Source organism: Dipodomys merriami, unplaced genomic scaffold, assembly GCF_024711535.1.
Source record: "Dipodomys merriami isolate MVZ:Mamm:240054 unplaced genomic scaffold, mDipMer1.0.p SCAF_13, whole genome shotgun sequence".
In the NCBI taxonomy this organism is placed as follows: Eukaryota; Metazoa; Chordata; class Mammalia; order Rodentia; family Heteromyidae; genus Dipodomys; species Dipodomys merriami.
The window spans coordinates 36,077,728-36,096,355 of record NW_027202604.1 but is presented as its reverse complement, the minus strand read 5'-3'; the positions used below and the strand labels follow the sequence as shown (position 1 = coordinate 36,096,355).

Below are 18,628 nucleotides of genomic sequence, written 5' to 3'. Positions count from 1 at the left end.
GATGATAAGTTTCATCCCCTCCTCCTCCTAATTATTCAAGAGCTGACTTGCTGTTAGCAATTAGATGAAAATCTGTGGTCTGTAATTAAGATCAGGATATATGACAGGGCAAATGGGGTTTGAACATTTTATTATTTGTACCATTATTACTTTGGATGTTTTAAGCCATTGTGCTTGCAAGAATAACTTAAAGTATCTCACAAGTGAGGGGATAATGTGTCATACTGATAGGGTTCCAGCTGAGTGACAGAAAGACCTTCATATAACAATAGCCAATTGTATCATACCAACATTTCCCATTCATGGATTATATAATGACTCCATGAGGTCAGGTAGAAAGCTTCTGTCTAATGTGACTTCCATCTTTTATGCGGATTAGATTTTCAGCTCCATATGCATGGCCCACGTTGGAGAGAGTCAAAGTATTTCCCTTCAAAATACCTTCCATCTGTATGATGTGAAGTCTGGTCTGAAGATGAGCATCATGGAACTGTCTGGCCTTTGGTTAGAGATGCAGCCTCAGCAATGGATCAAACATGTGCCTACATTTTAACGAGATCCTTGGGTGATGGTGAGAACATTAAACTTTAAGAAGCATTGCCTTAAATTATTAATTAACTGTTGAGGCCTGGGACTCCCATAGCTATAGAGGCCGGAATTATTTAGTTGGATTTTCTTTGGGCTTTTTGGTGAATCTTTCCTTTTCCCCTATGAAGGGGAAAAAGAGCTCCTGGAGTGAAGATCCTCCCACCAGTTCCGTTACACAATTCCAGCTTGCACTGAACTTGCAGGAGTGGCATGAAAGAAAGGCAACCACAAGATCTTCTGAGTTTCTAGAGCTAGGCCTCCAAAAGTCAAGGAGGATCGATGGTACTGTGGAAGAAAAACATCTTCTGGGAAAGCTAGGGCAGGATGCCAGCAAATCCTTGTGTGGCTATGCCAAAGACAAATTGTTGTAATTATTATTATTATTATTATTATTATTATTATTATTATTATCCTTGAATCACTGCACAAAGGGCTTTCAATGCAACCTGTCAGTTTATGAGTACATTGCATCTTGAGAAATACCATTCTTTCCATCAATTTCCCCCATCTATTTCCACTCCACCTATGCAAGGACTCACACTTGGCCAAGCTCAAGCCCATGTCAGGAGATCCTGCTAGTTCTTTTTTAAGTTTTTTATTGGGAAAATAATGTGCAGAGGGGTTACAGTTACGTGAGGCGAGGTAATGAGCACATTTCTTATCACCTGCTTGTTCTTATAGGGTGCTGGTACCGGCGGTCCCCAAATTGTCTCTACTGCCCTGGTGCATTTTGTTGATTGCACTTTCTGATGGCTTGCTTCCTGCCTGCTAGGTTCTTTCTTGGAGAAGAACAAAGGTTTGTCATCTCTTCAGGGAGGGAAGCAGTCACCTATGAGATGAGGACTGATCACATAATCCCATGATCTGAATGTCTGTCGCTCATCTTAGAAAGACTTACATCCATTCCAGCTGGAGGCTGTCCTTAAAATGCTACAAGAAGGCCTGCCCCAGCTCCTCTTCTCCAACAATGCACGGCAGATATGAGGGATGTGCCGTATTTCAAGGCCTTTCATCAGCACAAAAACTGCACCTCATGGTGGCTGAACCCCCTAGCCAGTCGCACTTGTGTCATGATTTATCACGTTTCAGCAGAAATGGCAACTGGCCTCCAAATGAAAGGAACAAAACACATATTACAGGATATTTATGACTAAATCTATTTACTATTTATGAAGACTCTAAAAGCTTAGCAATCTTCTTCAAAGACAAACTGTAAAGCCAGAAAAACTCCAGCTGTTTAAAATTTCAAATCCTTTGCCTAAGGCCTTATAGAGACCAAAGCTCTCTGTTCAAGTATCTGCTTTAAAACAAAAACCATCAAAGGCCACTCTCTCCCTTACATGTCCCCCACCCCCTAGTGCAACTCAAATGATGAGCTCAGCACTGCTCTCCAGAGAACTTCTGGTTAGGAGAACTTTGAGTCTTGCAATTCTAGCTTTCACTTGCTCCCCGGGGGTCACAAAAATGGCAGAGAGATGGATTGTGGGGACAGGTTTCTGAAGGATGTTCATAAAGTGGTTGCGATGGGTCTTTGTTGAAGGCAAATAATTTATCTGAATAGGAGAGAAGGCTCTATAAGGTAACAAAGTAGACTTAGCTTCCTGAAAACCTTTAATCTTTCCCAATCCTGGGCTTGAACTCAGGGCCTGGGTGCTGTCCCTGGGGCTCTTTTTTGCTCAAGGATAAGTACTTTACCACTTGAGCCACAGCACTACTTCCAGATTTTTTCTGAGTAGTTTGTTGGAGATAAGAATCTCACATGGGATGTATGTTTCTTTGGGCCTGGCTTACTTCACTTAATATAATTTTTTCCAAGTCTCTTTCCATTTCCTAACAAGTGAGGTGGTATCATTCTTTCTGATGGAGGCATAGAATGTGATACATATCTATCTATCTATCTATCTATCTATCTATCTATCTATCTATCTATCTATCTATCTATCTATCTATCTATCTATCTATCTATATTTATCACCTTTTCTTGATCCATTCATCTATTGAGGGGCATCTGGGTTGGTTCCATATCTTAGCTATTATGAATAATGCTGCGATAAACATAGTGGTGCTGGTAGCTTTAGTATAGCCTTGTTTGTGATAGTTTGGGTAAATGCCCAAAAGTGGGATTGCTGGGTCATAGGGGAGCTCTTTTCGCTGTATTTAATTCCAGTGCCCTGCATCTTGTACATATTATTTCTAATTTGTAGAGGGGAAGGGAAATAACAAAATGCTGAAATAAGGATACAGGTTGACTCATTGTAATAATGAGATGTACAAGACACTTTGTTAAAAACGAACTTTATCACTGGGGTGGGGAGGGAGGAGTTGGAAAGTGGGGAGGAAGGGGATGGTAGGGGAAAATGCTTGATAGGAAATGGACTCTACCTTACTCGTGTAACTGTAACCCCTCTGTACATTATTTTTACAATAAAAATATATTTTAAAGAAAGAATCTCACAGACTTTCTTGCCTGGGCTGGCTTTGAACCTCAATCCTCAGATCTCAGCCTCCTGAATATCTAGGATTACAGGCATGAGCTACTGGTGCCTGGCTAACTTCTTGAGAGTCTTGAAGAGTGTCTTAATGCTAGCTGGGAAAGGACACAAACATCAGAGGGTCGGTCATGCATCTGATCATATGCAAGGTGTTCTGTCTCACCCAACTTGAGAAGAATCTGATGACTGTGTATCCAAATTCCCCAGGGAGACAGAAGAGGCAGGAGGATGGAAAGATGTCCATCCAAGAGTGACGCCATCTCTGACTTCAAACTCAAATTCTTGGCTAGTCAGAGATTCTTGGCTTGTTTCCTGATGGTCTGGTGGCTTTTCTTAGACCTTTCAGCTCTTCTTTTTAAGATAAATCCACCTTGTAAAGGGTTCAAAGCTTGCAACTGTACAGATTCCAAATGGCCCTACAGTCTTGTTGAGAGGACTGAGATGTCTTGTGAATCCTTTCAGTGACGTCATATGTAGGTCATAGATAGCTTTAACAAAGCATCAAAAATGAGAAAGTAGAGATTTTGTGAAGAGAAAAGAGTGTGAAGCAGAGATGGAGTTACATGATTTGGTTAATGCCATCTGAACAGTGGCTCTTAATTAGATCAGTTTTAATCATAAGCACTTTGAATTCAGCCAGGTGCTGCTGGCTTATTTCTGTACTCCTAGCTACAGAGGAGACTGAGATCTGAAGGAGCATAGTAAAAAGCAAGCCTGGGCAGAAAAGTCTGCTAGATTCCATCTTGAACTTGCCAGCAAAAAGCCAGGTTGGAGACATGGCTCTGGTGGTAGAAGGCCAAATGAGCGAGCAGAGAAGAGCACACACAAGATTCTGATATCAAAGCCCCAGTACGGGCAAAAATACATCAATCAATAAAACCCCAAACAAAAGAACATGACACAAATGAAATTTTAAACTCTAAAAATTAAAAAAAAAATCCCATGCCGTATTCTGGTTTTATAAAAATGACACATTGATTGAAGAACAAATAAAATATGAAATGCAAGTTATTCCCCTGCTGATAAGAGAGCTCCTTTGAGTACTTATACCCTTGCTTGGAAATACTGGTTCATACCAGAGAATTGGCGGAGGGAGAAGGAGGGAGAATATTCTGCCATATAACTAAATGCAAATCTTTTTGTAGTGACAGCCTCTTTTTGATTTGTATAACTGTTCAAACTCACTTCACAGAAAGGTATCATTCTATGTTTTGGAACAGAACTGGGGTTTGAACTCTGGGTTTCCATTGGCCAGCCAGGCACTTTACCACTTGAGCCACGTCCTCAACCCGTCTGGAGCTCCTAAGGGGAGACTCCAGCGGTGTGCGTTGCTTCTCTCTGAGCCTCTTTCCCGATTCTGCCAGCTGCTCTTTTCTGCTCCTTGTCTGGTAAGCATTCCTTGGCATCTTTCTCTCTGCATGAGGCTTTCCCCAAAGTCTTCAGGATGGGAGTAGAGGGGAGTCACAGGTGATTTCTAGTATTTTTTTCTGCCTCTGTCCAGGCTTCACATCATACACTACCCCACTAGTTCTTAATTGCAAACCACATTGGAGAAAAGTTGAGAAAACATGTATCAACTTTGGGACAAACTTCTGATACATTTTCTATGTTCACAGCTGCAAGGTGGAGGTACTGCTGGTATCAAGGGGCGCGGGGGGGGGGGACCCACTGGTGCCTCTGAGCACAAGCTGGCCTCCTGCAGCAGAGAACTATCCAGTCTGAAATGTCACTAGCACCAGTGCTCAGAGGATCTGTGTCTGGCTAGACTGAGAAACGGAGCTACCCCTAGCATACTCGTTATCTACTCCAGGGAGGCAGTCTATTAACACCAACGGCGTGGCCTCTACACTCACCTGGTTTGGGTTTGTGTTCCAAATCTCTGGTTTATCAGCCATGTGATCATCTCTGACCTCTCCCCCTTCCCTCACCTGTAAAAGGAGCCCATGTTGTCAGATCACACCGCTGAGTGAGTTAAAATGCACATTCAGTCCGTGGCACGTGGCAAGTGCATTGGTTAAGCACCACCCTTTCATGTAAACACCAAACAGCCACAGCTCACTCAGGCTCAGCTTTATAGGCAGTGTCTAACACTCCACAAAGTATGGTGATGTGTTGGGAATCAGATCCCAAGTTCTCCATTGCCAAGGAGGCTGCTGGGCAAAAGAACCTTTTCTCCTTCTTTATCCATGAGAGACGACGACTTTTGTGAGGCACCCCACGCCCGTCTGCTTGAAACTGAAAAGCTTTCCATTCAGCTTTTAATTTGGGCATTGCTTTTTAGTGTGCAGATAAACCCTTACAGCAATGTTTGCATTCGTGAAGAAAGACAAAAGCTAGGTGGACAGAGGAGGTGAAATGCTCTTCTCTCCCATGAGAACTTTGGCCATGCCAATCTTCTGGCCTTGGGGAGATACACAGCATAAGCTGCTATCTAGAATTAATCATTCATTTCTCCTCCTATAGCCATCTACCTTTGTTCTCAGTTCAGGCTTGAGCTACCTACTTTCTCCTAGATAAAGTGATGCATTTCCTCCTGATTGCTCACAAATCATCTAGGGGTAAAAGAAAATAGTGTTTGGGGGCTGTCCTGTCAATCTGAGTCTTCTCCAATAGAGGATGTCTTGTTGTTCTTGCCATGGCTGAAAATTAATTTGTCAGTTCAAAGATATTGCAGTTCTTTAATGAGAAGATGCCGGGGGAGATGATGGGGTCAGAGTGAATTCTCATCTACTCGTGTCACTAATTCCTTGGATGACTTTCTTAACCTCTGCGAGCTCTGTTTGTACTTCTGTAAATGAGGAAAACTGCCGGCTGATGTAGCGAGATGCCTGAAGACAAAATAAGCTGCTGTCGATGCAACTAGACAAGAAACTGATATTACAAAATGTAATATCAGGACAAGTGATTATAACAGTTCATTGGTTATGATGTAACTTAAGGCTGAGTGGCTTTTTTCTTCTTTGTTCTCTTAGGACACCTATTTATTGATATTGTCTCATTGGCAAGATTTAGTCAGTCAGTGATCAATATAATCAGTCTTTTTTCATGGCTTTGATGCAAGTTCAACTGGAAAGGCAAAGTTCTTTCTGTTTCTCTCTCCCTCACCTGGCCCTTTTCACACCTTGAGTTCTTCTTAGTCAACTGAGCATCTGAGATACTGGGAACAATTTCTCCTAAGGTGCAATATATTCAATCTGTCTGACAGAACTGGTCTGGAATTAAGTATCTTTTTCTTCTTCTTGCTCCTAGCCTTCTATGCCAGTTTTACAGCAAAAGTTTCCCCAATATACAGAAATGATCAGTAGCTAGGACTCTTTCAGCTCAAGTGTAGCATTACCAACTGTTCATGGCTCACATGTAAGTACCCCTTGTTGAAAATGACAGCCATCTTCTGCCCTGTCTCTATTTTTTTCTTCCTTCTCAAACAGTAACAAGGTACCTTCTGGACAATGATGCCAGAAAGTGACAGAGGAAAAGTAAGACAAGTCGATTTGGCCCTTTATGGACAAAGCAATTTTTCAGGCAACACCTGAATCCTCAAATTGACCGATCAAAGGGGAAATCATCTGGAAATATTTAATATTGGATGAAGGCCCATGTTCACGTCCTGGAATATTTAACTTGGCTCTTCTGTTGTTGTACAGGGGCCAGGCAAATAAATAGTTACATTGGTGCCATATGGCTGGTGATTTAACACCCAGCCTTTCTGAGTATTCAAACTACATTTAAGCATAAGATCAATAAATTCAAAGCATGGGAAATAATTGATGAAAGGATTTCAAGGAAAATTTCCAAACACACAGAGAGAACTGTTTCTTGGTCAGTAGAGTTTGATTCTTTGTTGGCACTGGTACTGATCACCTGCATATGCTACAATATACACCACATTTTACTAGATGATACAGAAGAAATAGACCTTCAACATTCTAAGGGAAAGCTTGTAGACTATTTTCATATGTAACAGAAATGGCCAAGAACAAGAGGTAGGTTGTTTGTCATAGACTTTCTTACTCTTCTTTCTCCAGTCTATGGCTTGGTGCTGTCCAACAGAATTTTGGGGGCTGATGGAGAGGTTTTTTATCTCTGATCTTCAACATTGGGACTGCTAAACACATATACTTACTGAGCACTTGAAATGTGGCTACTGCATCTGGAGAGGAAAATGCTTGATTTCATTTAATTCTAAATAATGTACAAGCAGGCACCTATGGCTTGGGGCTATTGTGTGAACTGACAGCTATCACTCAGTGAGTGACAGTCATAAGAAGCGGAGTCAACAGCAAACGGGTTATGATGACATTATGTGTTGCGCTCAGCATTGTCTGCAGATTAACTCATTTAACATTCGACCCCGTTAACAACCCCATGAAGCACTCACTAACATTACACCCATGTTGGAGATAAGAAACTCACACATAGAAGGCCAGAATGTGAGGCTGGTGACCCAGGCATCTTCTGTCTCTCTCTGAACACAGTACCAAATCTCCATACAATCCCGGCTAATCTAGTAACAGCAACGGGTAAGCCCATGTCCTACCGCATGGCTATTTTCACTGCCTGATTATGCACCACATGAAGTACCAATGAAGATTTAAACACATCAACCTTAAGGACATCAGAGCAGAACAAATACAGAGTTGCTGTACTGTGTAGCTTGAAATGATCGCATAAAGATCCATCAACTCACTTTGTAAAGCCCGTGGCCCACTGACTGCTGAGGGAGAGGGGGAGACATAGATGCAGTTTCTTATTGGGTGTTGTCATGGAAACCCAGCTTTACACAACAGGGCTGTGGTAGCCCCACCAGTTACAGGGTCCAGCAACCAGCTTCATCAGGCTATGAGAAGACCTCTCTGTGCTAGCAGATAGCTAGAGATGACTTCCTGGGGATGTGGTAGACACTGCCTCTGCCATAACCGCAATGCTTTCCCAACACGTATCCTTCCAGTATCCTGTAACACGCGTTTCCATGAACGAGCGCTCCACTGCATTTGCCCTATGTGCCTGATGAGGCAGGTTTGGTGGGAGGGGAAGAGGTCCCTGTGACCCGGGTAAGCCTTACAAATGCTGGGAACGACCCCTAACTGCAGGTGACTGTCAGATGAGTACCAGGTAAGGCAAACAAATGGCGTAAGTAATGCCAACATAAACACTGGATACATTTTAGGACATTTCTCCTCGCCAAATTTTCAGACCCAAATAGAAGTTTTTCACATCAATCCTTGGTATTTCCTTAAATGTCAGAGTCACACACAGAAAGTGCTAATGTAATATAAACGTCGCCCACCACAGTGTTCCCACTGAATGAGTTTATGCCTAAAGTCGGGAAATATGTGCTGTGTTATGAAATTAAATGGAAACTAAGTGTGCTTAAATGCGATTTCCCACATAGCTTATTTGATAGCGTGGTGAAATTTTGGCTTTAAGGCACTATGGCTCACAAAAGAATCAATACTAAATAGATTGAAGACAAGACAGAAGATGTATTGATATTTCAATCTGAAAATCTTGCAGGTTTTTCCCAGACCAAAAAAAAAAAATCAGGTACAGATGAACCACTTGATTCTCCCAAACTTTATTGTGTAGGGTACAGCAAGAAAAGGCATACGAGAGACCAGAAAGAAGAAGGTCATATTGGAATCTCCAGATTTTCTCCTATAATAGAAACAGAACATTCCAGTTAATTCCAGGTAACACACTACCAACGCTAACTGCTAACATTCCCATATAGCCATGCCCAATGTAGTTTCAAGTGATCTGCCATTGCTTACCTCTTACCCTATATGATGTGTGTGGCAGGTGAGGAGACTGAGGGATGATCTTCTGAGAAGAGCTGTTTGGCCTACATAAGAGTCTCCTGTGCTAATCTCTTGTCTTACATTCTTTTCCTGTGAGACTGAGTTAGGAAATCTTAATGAAGCTATAGTCTATTCTTTTGCCCAAATACACTGAGAATCCAGTGTTGGAGCACAATGAGTGATGATAAATCTCCATATTTGTCTCCTAAGTTACAGCTCTTAAACAACAGTCAGTCTCCATACTCTTGTAGTGTGATTTATCTGATTATTCTGGAATGGTGCAGGTACATGTGGCATCTTATTGGGATCCTCCTGGACAGAGCTCATACCAGCTAGGCCATTAAAATCACTAATAGGCCTGGCACCAAAGCTTTCATAAGATAATGAGAAGGCTATGAACAGATACTTGCCTTGGATAACAGACTATTTGCCAATTGCACTTTGGACCTAAAGAGAAACAACAGCTCCAGTCTCAGCCTGGATTTTAGTAAACTACAGTGAAATAAAATGCAAATGAAATTTGCAAATGTGACCAAAAAAAGGAAGACAAGAGAAATGAGGTTCCTAGACTCAAACTAGAACATTTCTAACCTATATGAGCCCCGGGAGGCTGGCTTACTCAGATCAAGAGCACTGCTGTTCATGACTCTGGTGGCCAGAAGTTGCTACGGCCATAGTACAGACAGAATGAACCAGGTGCTGAAGCTGTGTGAACATTATTTTTGCACATTTGCACTGTAAGGACATCCCTTTCTTTTGCCTTCACTTGGGAATTGAACTCAGGGCCTTATGCTTGCTGGGCAGGTGCTCTACTACTTGAGCCATGTTTCCGGTCTCATTTTGCATGTTATTTTTGAGGAAGGATCTTGCTGTATTTTCTCAGCCAGCTTGTACTGTAATCCTCCTAGTGTGCTTCTTCTGTAGCTGAGATACCAGGTTCATGCCACCACGCCTACTTATTGGCTGAGATGAAATCTCAAAAACTGCCTTTTCTGCCCTAGCTGCTGTCAAACTATGATTCCCTCATCTCTTCCCTCCCTTATAGCTAGGATTTCAAGATTGAGTGCTAACTGGAAGTGCTATTTTTTTAATGCTCGAAAATTGTCTTGAATGTTCATGGTTTGTGTTTCCATGTCAGACTTAACTGACTCAGACAGAGGAGTCTGCAGGTGAAGACGTGGCCAGCTGACCGCGCTGTGTGTTCGTCGGTGGACTTCAGCCAATTGGCAAGACTTCAGTATGTCCACATCTGGATGATGGTGTTTTTTGAAACAGGAACGAATCTTACATTGTTCAGACCACCAAAACTACTCAAGGGAAATGCAGCTACATCAAGTGGTCTGATCATTTTGGGGGAAAAGGCATATATCATTTTATAGCTGCTCTGCAGCCAGATAATGATTTTTTCCTTGAAAGCCTAGAGGGCCTATCTCATTTTTTGGAAATGGAGAGCCTTTAAAATCAACTGATGAGAACAGGAAATGCTACGTAAATCAATGATGTAGGATGGAAACCTGTGGTCTTATTCCATTCCATTTTATTCCATTCCATTTTAGAATGGCTTATTGTGTACTCTACCCACAGGACAACATGTCTACTCTACCTATCATTGGTATGTATTACTCTGTGGATGTAAGCCTCCGTTTCTTTCTGTATCAAATGAGGACAAGAAGACTTATCTACAGCAACATAGAGACAACAAGGTTGAACTATTATCAGCATCATAATTAATATTATTCTGTACAGCACTACTCTAGTTCCATCTTTGATATATATATATATTTTGGTAAATACCAAGTTTCATATTACACATGAAGACCCCTGAGAGGTTTTGTTTCCTGATTTTGCTGTGTGCTGGTCTCAAAAGGAAACCAAATGTGTTTTTTACAAGCAGAGATAAAAGGATTCTGTTCCACTCTGTCATTATTCTACCACTCAAGACATATTCCCAGCACTATTATTTGTACTGAAAATGCTCTTCAGCTTGTCCACTGGCTGGAAGTTGCCTGTCGGAGTCAATCACATGGAGAGGATCATATATCAGGTGTTTGGGTCTATATGTCTCATAGCAGTCTTACTGAGTGACTGATAGCTTTTTCCCTGTCATTTTCACCAAGCCCAGAAACTATTAGTGACTCATCCAAAGACCACCCTGACCCATTCCAAAAAACAGAGTTTTTTGGTGCCCAGAGAAAAGTTGCCTGGATTCACTGACAATCCAGATGTCATCTCTTCCAACTCTGAGGGTTTATCGCAGTCAGAATATGTTGCTACACTAACAAGAAAAAGGTAGAAGAAGTAAAGAGGGAACCAAAATTTAAAAAAGAAACAATACAGGAGATGGAAAATTAAAATAAGACGTGGAAATGAGCAGGGAATGACAGTGCTACCTACATATTGTGTACCTTCTCATTTAAGCATATATGTGTGCGTGTTTATATATATATATATATATATATATATATATATATATATATATATAGAGAGAGAGAGAGAGAGAGAGAGAGAGAGAGAGAGAGAGAGAGAGAAGCTATTTTCATCTCATGAAAGAGGAAACGGGATCGTACACATTATGACTTATCCAAGATCACACACATCCATGAAGTGAGTGGAACTTTTGGTAACCCAAGCACCTGAGCCATTGGTTAGAATCCTAATCCAGTTTTCCTGATTCTTGACCAGAGTGTAGGAAGTACATCCAATACTTAGCACTTACTGTAAATGAGGATGCTGACTCTCCCCTTGTTCTTCTTAATGTTGGGGCTAGCTCAGCATAAACATGGTTAGAAGATAGCTCTATAGTTGTCCCAGGGAAAACGAAGGTCTTCTCTAGCTACTCTGAAAGAGGGCAGATAGAAGAGAGGGAATTCAAAATCAACATTCAACTTGAAAAGAAAAATAAATAATGAGAATATTCATGTAGATCATAAAGAGAAATAATGATTACCTTTGATTCCTAGAGAAAGCTAATTTAAAATGTATCCAAGCTCCAATGTACAGGCAAAAAGACAAATTTTTTTAATCTGTGAAGTTGAGATAAGTCTTCAGTAGGCAGAAACAAGTCGTCATCATTTAAAAATTGGGGAAGAAGCTCATTCACAGTAATTGAGGGGGAAAGAGTTCAGAGATGAACTGAACTTGGTTTAGGACACACACACACACACACACACACACACACACACACACACACACACACACACAAACACACACACACACATTTATTTTTAAATCCAAATGGTATTTGGTGCCTACAAGATAAAAATCTGTCCTAAATGGCTGGCTGTAAGAAGAAAACTCCAGAGTAATCAGACAACCGACACAGAGACTTATGTGTTTATCAAATTGAAATCTGAAATCACTTAAAGCAAATTATCCATCTTTGAAGGAAACTCTCAAGTTCGTGTGACCTCTGAAAGAGAAGGAATACAAATATGTAGATTCTACAAAAGGGGGCAAGTACAACTTGGTTGGTTTTATACGTGAGTTTGGTGTGTACGAGATGCTAATTACATGAATGCAGTTGTAGCACAAGTGTCCATTTTAGACATCAGACATACAAACTATGATATGTTTTAGAACGCTGTGACATTGGGGTGAGGTCATTACCTTTCTAGTTCAAGCTCTGTGACCTTGGACATTCAGTCTAGAAGAACCCACTGCCACCTGCCTGAGGTTGTAGATGAAGTATTTTCTTATTACCAATAAATAGTTACTCACTTTACAAATACTGAGAGCATAGGATCTGCCAGACCCTTTCATGAAACACACAAAGACAAAGGAGGTGTGTTTCCTTCCCTCTCAGTCTACCTGCCTCCTAGGAGTTATTCTATGATATTATCTGCCTCATAGAACCACTAGAGTCCTGGGAATGGACAGAGACCCCAGAACTGCTTCCACATCCATTTGTGTCTCAGGTTCTCTGTGTCTTTCTTACGTCCATTTCCTTGCATAGCTGCCTGGAATCCTGCCTTCTTCAGGACCAGCCCACAATATCATGACTGATGCTCTCTCCACAAGTATCTGCCCCCAAACATGTGCCACCTATCAATGGCTCCCCAACATCCTGAATTATAATTGTTTACCTTTGAATCACCCATGAGATATGATCTCCCTGAGGGTCTTTTCAACTTCTGTTTTCCCTGCTGGCTCAGAGAAGAGGTGCTCAGGAAATACGTGTTTGATTGACCCAATTTAACAGTACTCTGATGGTTCATAAATCTTGACCAGGTAGGCTAGGAATGTGCTTAAATGTAAATGTCAACATTGTCTCTGTCTATGCTAAGGATTAGCAGGAAAAGAAACAGTATGTGTTCAACCCTTTCCTCCAGTGGAGATATGGGTAGTAAACATTAACTGGGTTTTGAGCATGTGCCGAGATACTAACCCTGATAGAAGAAATGCTGGTGTTTCACAGAGTTCCTGGGCAGAGAAAAATATGCCAAGAAGATTTATAACTCCATTTATTTCCAGGATGATTTGATATCAAAGGTCAGATAGCTCTTAGTCTTTGCAATGATGTCTGTACTGGCCGTGTTTCATAGTGGTTTTTAACTGAGGTGGGGTTCAGCTAGAACAGAGATACTACACTGAATGCTAAAGACAGACCCTCAACATGATATAATAAATTGCTTTGTGCCCGGGTCTAAAACATTACAAACACTAAATAATCCCATCATATTAGTGACAAGAAACAAGAGATAATTGATTTTTATAATACTTTTTCTTAAATTAGTGAGATGCCAATAATATCAATCTGTACCCTTGTTCAGAAGAACAAAACTCTATAAAAAACATGACTCAGATGACTGTATGTCTGTATTCTCAAGGCTGGATTAAAGTTTTTAATGATGCTATCTCCCTATCATGGTGAGATCTTACCCCCTAAACAAACAACCTACTTCCTGATCTCATAATAATGTTGGCTCAAAATACATTTTTTAAAGTACATTTCAAAATAAATGATGTTAGAATAATACTTCATAGAGTTATAAGATCTACAAACATAAAAGATGCAGGCAGTATAAATGTTGATCATGTCAGGCTTATATTCTTTATCACAGATAAGAACTTTCAAACAAGGCTTATGCAGAACTCATTTTCCAAATACATTTGAATTGTGATCTGTCTGAAGTTGAATAACCTTCCTTCGATTTTCAAGCGAAGATTTAACAGCATAAAGTACCAAGTTCACACTCAAAGCCGTGCTTCTGTTTTTCCTATTTTATCTCCAGGGAAAGGTAGCACACAAACATGGCTTCAGACACAGAACAGTAAGCCAGTCCAGTTGTTTTCCCAACTGGAGCTGTGTCATGGTTAATTTGAAAAAAAATGGTCACACATTCTTTGAATTAACATAATTTTAATCACTTTCCATTCTTAATTATTTTTAAAGCTCTATAAAATGTTTATCACTAATTTGTACCACTATGATTGAATTGATCAGGAAAGCAGCCTAAATAAAAACATTATTTGTATGTAGAATACCATCATGACAACGAAGAAGGAAATAGAATAATGACTGGCTTAAAATAATATGATATCCGTACAGCAAAGGGAAATAGTGCACATTATTAGGCAATATTTTCCCTCTTGAAGGACATGACCGCTCAGCTTACTCTCTGTGCATCTCTGTAATCAAAATCCTTGAATTGAGACAATCATAGTAAAAAAGTTGTTTATTTCTAAATACCATATTCCTAAAAGTATTTTCAACTGAAAGATTGACTTAAAATATTTTACTTTTTTCCTCTTACTCTTTTTAAACCAAAAGGTATCAACTGAGACTGGAACTAAAGGGAATTTTTAATAGATTGAGATTAAATCCATCCAATTTTTTTCACCCAGGGAAAATTCCTTCTCATTTATTCTTAGGCAGTCTTATGTAGAAGGACTATTAAAATGATGAGCTGCAGTGTTTTGACAAGCACTTCTACTGAAAAAAAATAAGAACCTTGAAATCTCACTGGAATACAGTTACATATTCACCATAGAAAAGAATGCCCTATTTAAAAACTAGGACAGATCATGTTGATCTGGAAAAAGGAAATAACTATGTGAACAATACATCTGAAATTAAAGACTGAGTGGTTGGCACCCATCTAAAATCAACAGGAAATGTAATTACTCTATGAAAGTACTCTTGTCCTGTCTTACTATGCAAAATGAATTTTGCTCTGGGGAATAAAAGACTGAGACATTATTTGTATTCAGAATAGCATTCCAGAAACAAAGACAGGGTATGAGGGGGAAACATGGTAGTGATTGGATAAAATTCCTTAGATATCATCATAGAGAAGATAAAGACCAATCTATATTATTAAGCCATGATTCCTCTCCTATAATGTGACCTCTCCTATTATGCTCTTAGAAAATTCTCTCTAGAGATACATGTATTTTATAAATACAAAAAGAAGATTAAAGAAGAAACCAAAAGGAATCTTTAGAATTCAAAGCAACCACCTATTTTACCATTCACTCCATTTTCCCCCAGTTGGAAGGTTCTGACACCAGCTGGGCTTATCTTGCTCTGTGTTACAATACTGCTTAGGCTAAAATGGGGGAGATTCCAAGAATGATAATACAACTAGTTTGTTCTCTCAGAGAATGTATTTGCTAATGCGATCCCAAAGTAATATGTAAGCATAAATGGCACATCTACTCAAACTTGATTTGCCAGTTTATCCAGAACTTAATCCATCATTTTCTTGAAGATATCAGTTTGAATACCCTGGGTATTTATTGGTAATTGCTCTATTTGTCTAATGTTGAAACTCATCTTTACATCTTTTGAGTCTTTCTTTTACCCCCCCTCCTTCATTCCTGAGAGATGACTGAAGTTGTATTTAGTTCCTTAAAAGCAGAAATATGATCCACAGATCATTTTTGAATACTGTGAAGCTGAAATATTTTTATATTTTCGTTGCTACAAAAAACAAATGAACTTAAAAACAAAAATAGAAGGAATCGAGACAATCTTGGGCTAAACACGATAGAGCTAACCATTTGTATGTTTTGAATGGTTACATTTCTGTACGTGGGTACGTTTGTTTTAATGCAGCTAGTAAAAATAAACCACTGCATACATTTTACTAAGTTTGTAAAACATCTTCCATCTTTCCCTGTAAGCATTCCCAAATGCCAGAAAACATGCACTTAAACATAATTTCTCACCACTAGTAGCTTTAAACTACCACCCATTCTCACAATTATTGGTTAGTTCTGAGAAAACCATTGCGCTTACATCCATAAACCTGCTTTTCAGAAAATAAACTGAGTATGTAACTGGTATTCAGCTGCTGTCACTGAGTTATCAAACACATCATCTTTCCAAACACATTTCTTCATCCAGACAAACTTTTAGGTCATCATGCACAGTTCTCATGGAAACATATCCAATTCTTAGTGTAGACAAGACCACATAAATAAATAGAAATGAGATTTTTTTTCTTACCTTTGGAAAGCAGTCAAAAGCTATACTGTTGGTGGGAGAGTATACCAAGTAACAGACTTTTGTACACTCTTTCTTACTGGTGGTATACAGTCTATAGGAAAAGTAAATATATAGGAATGTATAAAATAGCTGTGCACACAATATTCTTTAAAAAATTATTATTACTAGCTTACTTTTTTGGAGAAGAGGCTGCGATAGAGACCTTAGATGTTAGGCCCACACTTTGGGGCAGAAGGAGAGAGCAATAAGCTGAGGTAGACCAGTTGATCACAATTCAGGTACCTCTGAACATGGGAGTGTTGATGTGTATTTTTTTGTGGCTAAGGCAGCTGGGCTTTTCTTACTTGAATTGGAGCAGCTGAGCAATCAGTTCCCAATAACTGGTCTATCTGGGTAGGACATGATTTCCTTCTTGTTGCCATCTCTTTTGGCTCAGTCTCATTCATGATGCTGACCCACCTGCCTGGTTGATCCACAATGACACAAGGAGCGTAATGTCGAGAATGCTGAGGATCCATACAAATGAAGAAGCAAAGCAAAGCAAAACGAAACAAAGCAAGCACTATAGAACAGTCACACAGTGCAGGAGGATGTGCCAGAGTTTTCTAGGCCATATCTGCTGTGCATGGTTTGGTGCTCACATCCATTTGCCAGTAGTCTGGTGCTTCTTTTGTTTGTGTGCTTTGATCAAACGCCCCCTTGTATTGACATGTTTCAGAATTTTCTAATTGCTTTGAAAAGAGTGCAAGATTTTAGATATTTTCCTCACAGTAAATGCTAAAATGATAGTAAAAAGCAATAGCAGAATACATACTTAGATTTAAAATATTAGCATACTTATAGTTAAAATTGTATATCTGAGAAGTACACACATATATATCTATATATAGATGGATCTAAGGGTGGGATTTGAACTCATAGACTTGTTTTGTGCTTTGAAGACACGTGTTTTACCGTGTTAGTCATCCCCCAGTACTTTTCATATACTTGCCATACAATATGCTTACCAGCTTTTTGTAAAAACAATGATAAACAATACGTTTATCAGCTTTCATATAGAATCTGTCTAACCTCCATCCCAAGATCATTTGTCATTTATACATCCCCATATCAAAAAAAAAAAGAGCTACGTACCACCCAATTATCTCCAGCTAGGACTGACTTCACATCCCTGTACCCCTATCATCAGGCATTTGCATTGAGGTACTTATCTGAACTAGCTGGGGGATACTGGCTCAGATGGATGCTATCTCAGAACAAAGGTAGTTAAGACCTCTCATCTTCACATACGCCATCCTCAAGCAAGGAAAGCAAGAGAGGAGAGGGCAAATCACAGAACATCTATGTTGTGGGCAGTCTATGTAGGGATGACAGCAGAAGTTATTCACCCATTCCATTCTACATCACCAGTAAGCTATGGTCCATGCAAACCACATGCTCATCTTTATCCTGCAGCTCTAAGATTACCATCTTCTAAATCATCAGTAGCAAGTATAGGGAAAGATATCAAAGTCAAGGGACAGGTGAAGACACCAGCAGGTCTTTTAAGAAAGGGAAGTGGAGGAGGGAGCCCTTTGGTTAGATCTAAATGTATGCAAATCAGTCAGTCTCTTCTGAATCCCTAGCGGCAGAACTCTGCTGCTGATAGAAGTGGTTGAGCTACATCCCTCCTTAGCTCTCTGAGCTTGCTGGTTTTCAGTCTGGATGTAGAGGCCAGCCAAAACCGTCCTACGGTTGGATATGTAATAGATCAGCAGTTGCACAGGTTAACATTCACATTTTGACAAGATCGGTGGTATGTCTCGTATAAACAAGTATTTTTTTTTCTTTCAATAGCATTTTAACTGAAGAAGCGAGCTAAAAGGAAAATTTGACTCCAAGAGGAAAAGTTAAGGCAGTGCTGGGGCAGTTTCCGCGTCTACCTATCTTAAGCCAACAAGCAAGTTCACCTTTAGGAAGACATGGACTTGCAGTGTGGAGGGGGGTGAGTGGAAGCATGCATGCACTGGATGGCGAACTACAGGGATGGAGCAGAGCTGTTAAGGATGAAAACACTGATGACTGAAATACATCCAGACTGAGTGTATAGAGCAACAATGGATACAGATATTTTGGTTCCTTTATTTACTCTAGCTCGTGCTATTATAAGTTTGACTTTCTTCTTGGTGCTATCCCCTCAGAAACTTTCCCCATCAAAGAGATGCATTCTTTATTTAATTCCTTATTAAATTCTGTGTTTCTGGTTGGTTTTCACTGGAGAGCTTTAATTCAGAAAATAGTTTCATTGTCTCCATTACCAA

General features: G+C 40.0%; 1 protein-coding gene and 1 long non-coding RNA gene across 7 annotated transcripts in view; one reads left to right on the top strand and one right to left on the bottom strand.

Annotated features, from left to right (window-relative positions):
• Grm7 (glutamate metabotropic receptor 7) overlaps window positions 1-18,628 on the bottom strand; it is a 597,974-nt gene that overhangs the window by 22,645 nt on the left and 556,701 nt on the right. The window contains exons 10-13 of one of the 6 annotated variants that reach the window (XR_011371182.1): window positions 16,329-16,419; window positions 11,826-11,901; window positions 11,595-11,716; window positions 8,648-8,735 (exon numbers count right to left, since the gene is read on the bottom strand). The exons of 1 other annotated variant lie outside the window; for it this stretch is intronic. Coding sequence is in view for 2 of the 5 variants with exons in the window: in XM_070019004.1 (XP_069875105.1) it covers window positions 16,349-16,419 (71 nt within the window). In the remaining 3 variants the exon portion in view is untranslated. Of the gene's footprint in view, window positions 1-8,647; window positions 8,736-11,594; window positions 11,717-11,825; window positions 11,902-16,328; window positions 16,420-17,026; window positions 17,060-18,628 lie in introns of those variants that run through there. 4 more of the 6 variants (XR_011371183.1, XR_011371184.1, XM_070019004.1 and 1 more) reach the window with 4 other exon arrangements.
• Window positions 10,446-18,581, top strand: LOC138824774 (uncharacterized). The gene is made up of 2 exons (XR_011371185.1): window positions 10,446-10,490; window positions 18,165-18,581. It is a non-coding gene; the product is annotated as an uncharacterized lncRNA (long non-coding RNA).